At 43.7% G+C, this 12512-nt stretch overlaps 1 protein-coding gene across 2 annotated transcripts in view; it reads right to left on the reverse strand.

The window, feature by feature from the left end:
- Positions 1 to 12512, reverse strand: part of LOC143368588 (uncharacterized) — a 179421-nt gene that overhangs the window by 54471 nt on the left and 112438 nt on the right. The window contains exon 2 of one of the 2 annotated variants that reach the window (XM_076811464.1): positions 8884 to 8907. The exons of the other annotated variant lie outside the window; for it this stretch is intronic. Coding sequence (XP_076667579.1) covers positions 8884 to 8907 — 24 coding nt within the window. The remainder of the gene's footprint in view (positions 1 to 8883; positions 8908 to 12512) is intronic. 2 annotated transcript variants of the gene reach the window in all.

Genomic DNA, 12512 nt, shown 5'->3' on the forward strand with positions numbered 1-12512 from the left:
GATATTAACTGAAATCGGGGCGACGGGTCGTAGTAGACCGTTCCTCTTCAACCAGACAGCTCGTGGAGTAAATTAAAGCTCCACAAATGTCTCTCTGATATATACAGGCTCGTTACACGCTCCAAAGTTTGAGGATTTTACTTGCAAGTACCGAAAGACAAGTTACGCCAGCTATTCGATCTTCGCGATGCGCGACGGTTCCTTCGCCTGTACCAGTTGTTTAACCCTATACTGCGCATTGTTTTTATGCAAAAAAAAAAATAGTTTCTAACGTACATTTTGCCTGTGAATCCGGGAAAAATAATGAAGAAATTCTGGGTTACGTGTGTACGGTTTTATGGAAATTAATGTATACGTATCATGTTTGCTACATCGTGCAGTGGGGGTGCATTTAATGTAAGTGCTTCATTGATTATGAAATTTCACAAAACAATTACTATTTTTGTTCAGACAAATAAAGTGCAAGTAACACTTTGAACGTTTTATAAATGAAAATAATTTGCATCCTGGGACGTTGCATCTTTGCCTAGTTTCATCATAGATTGGCCAGTGACTTAACGAATCCTGACGCACATCTTTTGGTGGGTAATGGAGGTATCTTTGGTGATTCTCTTTTATCTTGAACCTCGAGGTGGTGTATCGAATCGTCCAAACGCCCAGTGTAGGGTTAATCTCAGACAGAACGTAGAAGGCAAGAAGAACGTCGACGGGGTAGAATGGGGTGGGAAGAAAGGAGCTATCGAGGGAGGACAAATATTTGGTGAAAGTGTCAAGCTTCTCGATTGCAGCGGGCCAATATCACGGCTGTTCTAACTGACAACTTTACGTGACGGTGTTCCGCGATATTTCTATTCGGGGGGAATAAAACTCGCGGAGGACCGCGGCGAGAACACGGATATCGCGGTGGCGTTCGACGAGCTCGCGGAAACGAATCGTTCTCGCAATACCGCCATTATTGGATTCCCCCGGGGACGTTGTTCCGCTCTCCCCGACCGCGCTGACAAGCCGCGAGACCGCGACGACTGGGAACAGGCGAAGGATTCCTGGCGCGAGACGCTGAGGAATCTCGAGAGCGGGAGATGATTGGTCGCCGCGCTGAGGGGGAGCGTTTCAACGATGGAAAACAATCGTCCCGCGGAGGATGCTGAAGAAGACTGCCTGCCCTCGGAGAAGTTGACACGTCCACGCGTTGGCGAGTCGGATGACGACGCTCTTGGAACTGATGGAATTCCTGTCGAGCTGAATAAGCTGCACGGTTCAACGGAGTTGTTGTTTTTGTATAATTATATCGATACGAACTTGATTTATATTGAACGCGCCAGCGTTTTGTATTTTGTATTTTGTTTTACAATTTGTTTTCGATCTCGCTCGATTCGTTCCGCAAGCAATTGTTTAGGCGTATCCTAGATTATTATATAATATTTCCGCTGTTGCTGCGAATTTTTGTTGTTGTATGCAGACCGTTTTGTTTTGCTTTATTTGATCTTATTTTATTTAATTCTATTTACTGTACTTATCCGTTTAAACTTTTGTATTCTAAAGGGTTTTCCCGTTGACAATAATAATTATAATAATAATAATAAAATAATAATAAGTTATTGTATTTATGTTCTCTTTCTATTTTTATTCTACTTTGTCATTAGTCTTCGAGTTAGACTTAAAAACAGCAAATAGTTGAGTTTCGCTCATTATTTCTCTTCGTGTATTTTTGAGAATGTAATAAACACGTATTATTATTATTATTATTATTATTAGGAGCTTTACTAGGGTGTGCAATTTAGCCAATACCTATGCTGACAAACTCAACTGTTTTGGAATTCCACTTACTTTCTTCAAAGTACAAGAGCTACGAGTCATGGACACCAACGCAGCGCCTGAATAACTTCCCACTCATTCTCTGACAATAATTTGTAAACTTGTGTACATAAAAGGAGTCGTCCGTATAATAAATTAAAAGTAAATGAAATAAAAATTACAGAGCAGTGTTGTTGTTTCAGAGAAGAGTTGTTTCTACCACAATGTCACTCCACATCTGTGATAGATTCTTCAGATGTGATAGCTCGGAGTTATCAGACAAGTAGAAATGATTGGAATGCAACGGTCGATGAAATTGAGTTTACAAGAGAAGCAATGGCCCAGCGTCCCGTGTCCAAAGCGACAGGGACCCAGCAAGGGATCGATAGTTGGCGAGGGTAATCCGATCGAACAATCGACTCGCTGGGGCAAGAAGTTGGGGCGTAATTGCCGGGCCAGTTACGAGTGCAACTGTCGAACGAGCTCGTCGAGCGTGGTCCTGGCAGACCGTTCCCTAAGAAATCCGCGAAGTTGAGGCAACTTCGACCAAGAACCTGAGCGCAGCAGCCGTCACGCGACCGTGCAACCCGTTTCCACCGAGCTCCCCTGCGGAAATCGTTTTCTGTTGCGAACTAACAGCGGAGTTCGAGGTGCGTTCACTTTCCCACCGACTTGCTGCTTCGACCCTCGCGCCATATTTACTATCCGCTAGCTACGCCCGCGCGGTATTCCCGAACAGCTGATCGCGAGTTCTGGCTCTAAGCTCGCAAGCTCCGAGGACCAGATACTCGAGGAACGTCCCTAATACCTTGGTACTCGAGGTGGATGATTAAGCTGCAGGACGTTTGAACATCCTTTGGTCGATGGGGATTATAGAAAGTGTGAAAAGAAGGAGCTTTTGAAGTACCTTGCTTCTAAAGCAGGCCTGTCCAACTTTTGCTCTTGCCCTCGAAGAGAAGCCGCGGGTGGTTGCGAGCGAAGGCAAGAGCGACGGCGAGCGCGGCAGCCGTAAAAGGGTCGGGATAGTGGCGCGTTCACAGATTCCTCCATCAAGAAGACCTTTCGCTCTTGGGCCTGGCTCGGTGCTTCTGAGAGCGAAGAGCAACTCACGGCTTTATCGCGGTTTCTCGTACGAGCAAATCCCTGGACAGGCCTGGATTCTAAAGGAACATGCCCCTTCAGCTCTGAATGGGATGATTCAGGGACTGCAAGCTTCTACTTACTGCTACGCTCTAATAGGCGCGAAAACTAGTGTGGGATCAGGAACCAATATAAGAGAGAGTCCGGAATAAGAAAAGTCGGAGGTTCGACGTTGGTGGAGTTGGGAAGGCGTCTGCCCAGTAAGCAGAGTATCCGCAAGATCGCGGGTTCGAGGCCCGTCGCCCGAGGTCCACTTTCTTAAATTCCTATTCCTACACTACTGCTTCTAAGATGCTAAGCTCAACTTTCAACTGACTACGAAATACGCAAATAGAGGCTGAAGGGCTTACCTGTAAATAAATAAATAAATAAATTAGCTTTGTCAACCTGAGCTTAGGAGGAAAAGGGACCAACGTCAGCTCCATATCCCAGCACCCTTGCTCCCACTTAAGCCACAGTGGGCCTTCATGACTCACAGTATTCCTCCAACTTTGAATCTTTCCTACAATCTCAGTCAGTCCCATCTAGTGTTCCTTCTCGAGAATTTCTCGAGAAATTTTATAATTACTTATTTCTTATTTAATTATAGTATTTCTCGAGAAACTTAAGTCTAGGAAAAATATTATAAATCTCATTTATTTTCGTAAATTAATGTATTACTAGTTAATCGCGAACGTATAAACACATCTACAATTTATAATACATTGTAACAGATTCTGCCACAGAAAAGAAATAGATTCGCTGACGCTACATTAGACTCATTGTGCTATTTTAAAGAAAAATTATAAATCAAAAACAAAAGTTTCGCTTTGTACAAATTTTGTATTAAATAATTAAATTTACAAATTATATTTAATATCTATTTTTTCATTTACAAAAGTCTTGTATAAATTAGACAGGAATAATCATTTAGTTAAAGTTTTCTTGTGTTTTTGATAGATATTATCAACATTATTTCAAAAATATAATTTTTGCAATATTTTTTCAATTTCTCGAGAATTCTCGAGAAATATGATCTCATTTCTGATTTCTCGAGAAACAAAAAATATGGAGAAATCAGGAACACTGGTCCCATCCTGACCTCGGAGAATCATCCTGGGAGAAGAACAGAGGACCCTTGAACGAAGGACACCCAAGGATGCTCGGCTAATCAGCGCGGTTGTTAGCGCGAGGCCATCGCGATATAAACGAAGCAGCGCGAATTCCGCGGGCAGAGCAAGCACCACCTCGCATAGGGAACCGTGGTAGGTAAACTGGCAATAGGGGATGATGGAAAGCGAGGTTACGAGGGGCACGGCTTCAGCCCACTAGGAAGCAGCCGCTCGGTGTCGCTATCCAACCACGCGCTGTAATAATTAACCCCGTGGAACGCATTATCGCGATCTGACCCGGCCACGCTGTAATCAAGCCTTGGAATTGGGATTTACCGCCGGACGCGGCGCGAAACTTTTCATTAACTATTTAAGAGGACGCGGTTCCCGAGTTCACGGGGGAAAGAAGAATTACTGGGCCGTGGACGAAGTACGTTCCTGGATGAGTATCCTGTGCCCCATATTGCCGGACTCTCTGTGGAGCAAGTAGGAGTGAAATACATACATTCGTTACGATTCGGAAGCTCTACACAAATTGCCAGGAGATTACGGCGGAGGGAGACAAATCGTCCCTCCAGGAAGCTACTCCAACATCTCCTACGCGACAGGTCCAAGGCGCGCATACCTAATTGCGGTGGCGGGCCGAGTAACTAGACAGTTCGGACGGAGGATCAAGGACCGGGGCAAACGGAGAGGGCCTGGACAACGTTTACATCCAAATCGGATTAAACGAAAGTGTCCAGCGGGCACGAGTGTACTATTTCGCGCAGCGTTGTGGAATTGCTCGGAAATTAATCGGACTCGTCGATAGTGGGAGGCGAAACTCTACCCCTCCTATGGACTTCTTGAGGAAAGGTTCACTCCACTCGAAAGGGTGTCCTCGTTAACTTTCGTTCTCGCACGAAAGTGTTCTCAGCTGTCGTCGGAGCAATATTGCTCGTTTCTCGGAGACAAAGTTGGAAGGACGCTGACCGGCTGCCCCTGTGGACAGAGGATATCGATTCGCGGGGGTCGTATTTGACACCTGCCACGGGCAGGGCGCGTGGCACGGTCTGTTATTCTAGCGATGCAACGCTTAGTGTAAACAGAGTAAACAAGCTGTCGAGGCTTGTGTCTCTATTAGTATCGGGATACATTTGACATGTTAGAAACTTTATAAGGGTGGTAAGTAAGCTCGCTTCAGGACAGTTCTGGGGTGAGTGCCACGTGGCTCATCACAGTCACGGGTTTCGCGAAGGAATTGAACGTGAAAAGAAGGAATTAATTAAAATTACAAATACATACAGTGAGTAACGAAAATCGCTGATTTCGTGAATTCTCGATCTTATTCTGCGGTCTTGGGGGGTTTTCAGAGCAACGTTAACCGATTTTGATGAAATTTTAGGCGTCTATACAACTTACTTCAATCTATAAACGCATTTTTTTAAATTTTCATCACAGGCTCACAAAAAAAAGTTTAAAAACCGACCTTCACTATTTTTTTTTGCTATTCCGACCAATTGCATTTTTTCAAAACGACGAATCCCGTCACTTAGCAAACTAATCCTTCTAGCTTCTCAAAAAAACTCAAAGTCGCTTGGATTAATTTTAAAAAAGTTATGCGGTTTTAGAATGTGCCCTAATATTTTCATTACTCACTGTATGTACATAATCACACATAAATAACAAATAAAGAAACACATCGAACAAAATGATTTATGTACGTTTGATACGCAAAACAGGTGTGTCTTCTGTATGATTTTTACAAATAAATTTACTGCAATTTTGGCATCGCGTACTATATTCTTTGCCATTGCCGATCGAAGCACAACATCGTGATCGGCTCTGTCAAAGTTGGATCAAAATGACCCTGCATTTGTTGTACAAGGGTTAAAAATATGAAACTCCAGAATATGCGATCGAACGTGCGGAGAAGGAACAGGTGGAGAGGAAAACAGCGAGGGAATTTCGAGCTGGCGTCCCTCGTGGAAGTGACGCGGGGGTGTCGAACGAAACCAGCCTGCATGATCGGTGTAATGGGCAACTGCGGGAAAAAATCCTGCGTGACGTGAAACTTTAATGGGGCTGTCCGTGAGTGGAACGGGTCGATCAATAGTCAGACACAGGGCCGCCTCATCGGAGCGCACGTTTTATGCCGCGTGTGCAAACGTCACGCGTACGCTCGCGGGCGAAATAGCTGGTACCAGTCGCAGCTGACATTTCGTAATCACATAAATCTGATAGATCCATACGTGTCCACCCACGCGTACCCGTGCCCGAGCATTATTTCGCAATTGCACGCGTTATCTCGGAAATAATTTCGCAAAGTTGAATTAAACAACCTCCTCAAATTTGGCGTTTCAGAGCCGCTGTGTAAGTCTGCTCGAAAGTATTCTTTATGCAGCAGGCGGCAGAGAAGTTCGCCACGCGTCCCTCGGTAATTCGAGCGAGAACAGCTCGGCGTTCGCGGAGTTAACGGCGCATCCGTCGCGCTCGGCGTTGTTTGCGACGCGGATTAACAATTAAAGGATATAGTCTGCCAGTGTTGGCTAAATGTTTAGAAAATAAACATGCTGGGTCGGGGGGGGGGGGAGCACCGCGGCGCGCACGACGGAATATTTAACGAGCACTCGACGCCCAGCCCGTTGCCAGCGGAGGCGAATCGACTGCGACTCGCGACCGACTCATAAGCGGAAGTAACGGCCTCGAGCCACCCCCTAAATCAGCTGGTAATATCCGGGACGTCGGCGTGTTCGGGGCACCCACGGGCAACGCGTTTAATTATCGGCCGTTTGCCGCGACCAATTTTATTCCCCTTCCATTTGCGAATCCGCTTCGAGCGTATTCGTTAATCAGGGGCCATTCACCTGCAACAATTTCTTCTACATTTAATATCATACGTTTTAACTCTACACTGTACTGCTTTTTGTGCTAGAAATAAATAGTTTGTAACGTAGACTGCGCCTGTGAATCCGGGAAAAATTATTAAAAATCCCGGACCCACGCGTGTGCCTGTTTTTATTGAAATTAAAGTACACGTGTCGTATCTGCTGCATCGTGCAGTGGGAGGGCGTTTAATTTAAGTGATTGTGAAATTTCACAAAACAATTGGTAATTTTGTTCGCACAAAAATTCACTAATTTATTATTTTTACAATATAAATATATATTCTGCAATTCTCGTCTGTCCGCGTTGATCAGCAGACTTTACATTGCTTTTACATCTCTCCACAAAATCGGTTGAATGCCGAACTGCACAAAATAATGGCACGCAGAGAGTAAAAGAGTCATTGCAGAAAAACTGTCTCTGTTTCTCTTTTATTTTGAAGTCAAAGGTGATGTACCAGATCGTCTACAATGCGCAGTTTTTAAATATATAAATAATTTATTGTAATATATTTAATTAATGAAATAAATATTTATATTTACACATATTCATAAATGTAATATAATAGCGGAGAATAGGGTCAACCTACGTCATAAATTTTTGAAGATCGAGATACGAGTACTTCTGCTGTCGAAGGAGATACATGTTTCTACAAATTACTCTTGCATCTGAATATCAGCGGGTGATGAATTGATAACGGCGGGCGATCCGCGAACGATCGCGTCAGACCTCGAGGCGGGCACGTAGGAATTCCCCGATGGGATTCCAGCCGCGTCATTCCAGCACCTCGAGGAAGTGTATAAAGAAGGAGGGACCACGCCGATAGAATTCCCTTTCGGTGCTCGTAATTCCGCGAAACCAGCCACGGTCGGTTCGAGATTTCGCTGCGGCGTTCCCGGCATTCCATCCAGTTATTTCAGCGTCGGACGGACGAGAACGGAGGTCGTTTATTAAAACCTCAGTAAAAGCTCGAGAACGCGGTTCGAGGGCTTTAAAATTACCTGAGCGCCTTCTGTTCCGGCGTTTAATTGCTGCCCCGTGGCCCCGAACCACGCCGAAACTGTCACTTCCGTTCGCCCGGAAGCTACACCGTTGACGGGGGTTAAGCCGGAGGCTTAACTATCGCGCATTTTCGGGGAAATTATTTTCCCCGAGGCACGATAAACCCTTTAGCCAGCGAAACGGATGACGGGGGCACGGGTTGTCCACTTGATCGAATACGAAAATGATTTTAAAAATCCATGCAGCAAGTGCTTTAGCTTCTCGCTGTATACTGCTGGACGCTCTTCTTTGCCCACCGAAAAGTTAAACGAAATTCATTTAAAGTAAACAGTTTATCAGCTGATATATAGATAACGTTCTTTTAAATTATCAATTATTATTTAGAACAGGATAACGCACTGTTTGAATTTTAAAAATCAGTAAACAAAGGACTATTCAAAGCGACAAACTTTATTTTAAAAAAAAGTGTCGCAATAAATTAGTCCTCGTTTTCTACAGTCTTACTTACTTCTTACATGATTTTTAAACAAAAATTGTATAAGCCTTTTCTTGTGCATTTATGTTTCAATTAATGTATACTATTATATAAAGAGAGAGATCTTCTCCGAAATATTACGAAGAAATCAAGCTTCTTTCAAAATACTTAATTTCCTTAAAAGATATTAATTCTACTAAACATGAATCATATACTCGCCAAAAATAGTGTCGAGCAGTATACCAACGGAAAATCCGGGTAACTCAGTGTTCCGCGCGAATCAGACGCGAGAAAGTCTGCAAACAGTGACAGAGTAATTTCCCAGGGGACAAAGGCCTCGATTAAGGAAAAACAGCTCTCCGGAGCACTCGTCTCGAAAGCAGCGAGACTTTTGACAGCAGACGTCGAGGCTGTTATTGTTCGCGATCAAAGACACTCGCGTGTGAGCGGGGCGTACGAGAAAAAGGCGAGTTACTTAAGCGAGATGCTCTTTGGCGACGAATGGCTGCCTCTTACCTCTCTCCAGTCCAGTCCCGGCATCTGCAACAAAGAGAAGAGCGCGTTAGAGCGAACAGCACGCCTCACTTACTGTAATTAATACGCGCGCACTCTATAACGGGGCGCAGCAATTAGCTAAAAAGCCCGTGGGAGGAAGCGATGAAAATTCTTCGGGGAGTAATTCACGCGGCGCGCGTGCCAGCTTGCATAATGCAGCGGCATCGAAGGACGCCCTTTCAAAAGCTGATTATCAATTGATCGGCGCGCTCTCTCCTTCCTCTTCCGGGCGCCCCGATTAAATTTCGCTTAATCGCCCGGCAAATTTTGCAGCGTATTAAAGCCACGCTGGCCCGTGTACACTTTCAACCTTGGATTAATACGTGATCAACCCTTTCGCGCGTTTATCGCGTCGGGGGACTGGCTGTTTTCAGGTCGCGCGCTCCCACCTGCGAGCACGGTGATTAATTAACGGAACTGGGCCAGTTATCCCGTCTGGATGAAAGGTCCGAACGATTTTCGTTTACCGCTGCCACTTTCACGCTGCCAGCGCCATCAACGTTAGCGCCGTTAAAGGGTTCTGGATTAATTCATTAATCACTGGTTAGCGTCGCGGTTATTCCCCATCTTCGATTCTGTTGATCCTGCACGCGGGATTTAATTGAGCGATTGTTCTGTGTATCGATTTTCTGTGAGTAACAAGGGGAATATGATCAAGGCGAATGAGAACACCGATGGGTAATATAAATCGACCGTAGCGGCGGATTGCCGCCTTGCTAGGCCGACAAATATGTAAGTGTTTTCGAATTTTTTGTACGAAAACGGTTCGACGAATTAATTTCAGGTTTCGCAGGCTGTTTTATTGTATCTTCAACTATTGTTCTGAATTTTTGTGCGACAGTGAAAAAACAAATGGCAGATACAGAGAGATTTGAATAATAATCGGGTGGGCCTGGCGTTGCGAAAAGTACTGTAAGGGTTATCCGAGGCGCAAAAAGGAGAAGAGATTCTTAATCTATATGAAAGTGGCTATCTGCGGTAGTAGATGCATTAAGAGAAGTAAAAAAACTTCTTTAACCCTTCGTTGATACACCTTTTTTCGATGAACTTTGACATACCTGGGTGGATCACACCCAGAGCAATTTTTGAACTACTATTCTCATCCAAAAAATCCAATCGTTATGAAAAAAATCGTGGGTCATTTTCGAGGTCTCTAGAATATATTCCAATAGTTTTTTTATTGCAATTTTATCGCATTTTTTGTGGAAAAATTCTAGGTTACCATATATTGAGAAAAGTCGAAGAAAATTTTCAAGAAATTGTAACTTTTACAAACTTCAATATTAGAAGCTAAAAATCTACAGAGTTGTTGTTCAGATATAATATTTTCAGAAAAAAAAGTTTATAAGTCGGCTTTGGAGAGAAGATATTTATTAAAGTCCTCTGGTCCAAGGTGGGAATCATTTCGAGTGGTCCGAGCGAAAGGAATCGTCCCCATCTTCGACGCGAGCTCGTGGGTGTTTTTTTTCCGAAATTGAAGAGGCGACGACGTACTAATTAGCGGAACGTGGACGAGCAACAGGGTCGCCCGTTTAGACTGATTCAACCACTTTGCGCCGGGTATCGAACACGATCGCCAGGGACGTTGAGCGATCCCCGAATTCTCGGGAAAGCTCCAGCTGCAAACCGAGACTAACAACGGCGTCGTTGTACGGCTAAGCGAATGGAAGCTGGCGATAATTCGGCGCTAGTTAATTCAATGAAAAAGACGATAGCCCAGGGGCGGAGGAGTAAGTCGGACAATCAGAAGTTTTAATAAAGGCGTCTAGTTTCGAGTGCGAGGAAAAAGGGCCGCGCAACTTTTAAGGAGCCTTAACGACGCTCCAAATTCTCCTCCCCCCCCTCCCTCATCCCTCTGCCCGTTGCGATTGTTCGCTAATTAGCAAACTCCTCCCGCTTCAAACTTCTTTCCCGCCTCCTTCCTTTTTAATAACGGCACGCAAAATCACTGCCAATTACGGGGATCCCTTCAACGTATCGCGGAAACGGCGAAACGCTTGGGCGGCGGGGGATGCCCGAGAAATTCGACGTTTTATAAAACAAAGAACGCGGATGGGACGGGTTGGTATTTTTCAGCGATACCAGTCTCGTTGTATTTCGCTTTTATACCCGCTCCATGGACGGTCGGGGCTTGCGTCAAAAGCGAAAACAATGCGCAGTAGCGTTCAGCTGCAAATTAGTCGCATTTTTTGCGAGACACCTTGAGTTGGAAACCGTAGGTATAAGGCCAGGCAGTATTGGAAGTCTTTTGAGTCGCGAACCCCTTTTATAATATTTCGGTAGGTAGATTTAATAAGGCAAAGAGGACACATTAAAAACAGGTACTTCAGGATATGATTCTAACTTAATAATTATTTGTTAGAAACAAACCTGATTCGTACCACAGTTTATTATTTCACTAAACATATCAATAAAATAAAAATATGACTAATTCAATAAAGGAAAAAGAACAAAACGACAGTATTGTACTTTAACTATAATTATCAGTTACAACATTATGTTTATTCCTGTAATTGCTGAGTTTTCTGTGGAGTTTTAAAAAAATTTCAAGCCACAGTTGACTCACCTAATATAAAATGGCTATTAAAACAGTGTTTTACTATATGTTCCACGCAACAAGGGGTGAATGTATGGAAAGTATAGACTGTCTAGTTTCTTTTTAATCACACGATCGATCTGCAAAAATTTGCAAAACTATATTTTATGAATTTTTTTCGACTGCGACGCTCGGCAGAAGAGATAGCACTGTTCTTATATTTCAGACTCTATAATGTAATATAATGTAATTAACAAGAAATTAATAGTTATAAGGCACACTTATAGTTAATATATAATACGTACAGAGTCTGAAATATAACAACTGTGCTATCTCTCCTGCCGAGCGTCGTACTCGAAAACAATTCACAAAATATAGTTTCGCAAATGTTTAGAAAACATTATTAATATTTTTGTTTACAACTTTTTTCTAATTGTTCAAACAATTGATAAAATTTTACCATTTGATAGATCTAATCAAAAGCAGTAACTTCTGTCTTAAAATTTCTTTTCTATATCTTGCAGATTGCGAGTTAGAAAATAAAATCGAAAAATAGCCGAATCTGCAGGGGTTAATTTCACCGCCTTAGTGCGATTTTAGGCAGCAAAAAAAAAATTGCGTTGTAATCAGGGGAAAATTCTCTACGTATCCACAAAGTTTCAGAATTTTTTGAACTTTCGGATTCGGGATCTTCCCTTGTTAGCTCGCGCAATGTTAAATCGGCGCGTCACGTACGCCTAAGTTTTCCCACTTGAGATTCAGAAAAATTCGCGCGCGCGCAACGATTCGACTTTCGCAGAAAGCGTCGCCCTGTTAATTAAGCGTGCGAGGGGACAGTTCGACGGCAGAACGATTTCGGTTCCGCGGAAATATGACAAGTGGAACGGAAGTTGGCTGGGCGGATGAGAGGTCGCTTTTAGAGCAGGTCTATCGGGGGGCGGCGCAATTAAAAGTAATCAAGTGGCGGTGGCGACGCGATTTACGATGTTAATTTTAATGGAGGCCCGTTCGTTATTTTCGACATTGTTGCTCGTGGATCACTGCGTTTGTTACG

Source organism: Andrena cerasifolii, chromosome 4, assembly GCF_050908995.1.
Source record: "Andrena cerasifolii isolate SP2316 chromosome 4, iyAndCera1_principal, whole genome shotgun sequence".
In the NCBI taxonomy this organism is placed as follows: domain Eukaryota; kingdom Metazoa; phylum Arthropoda; class Insecta; order Hymenoptera; family Andrenidae; genus Andrena; species Andrena cerasifolii.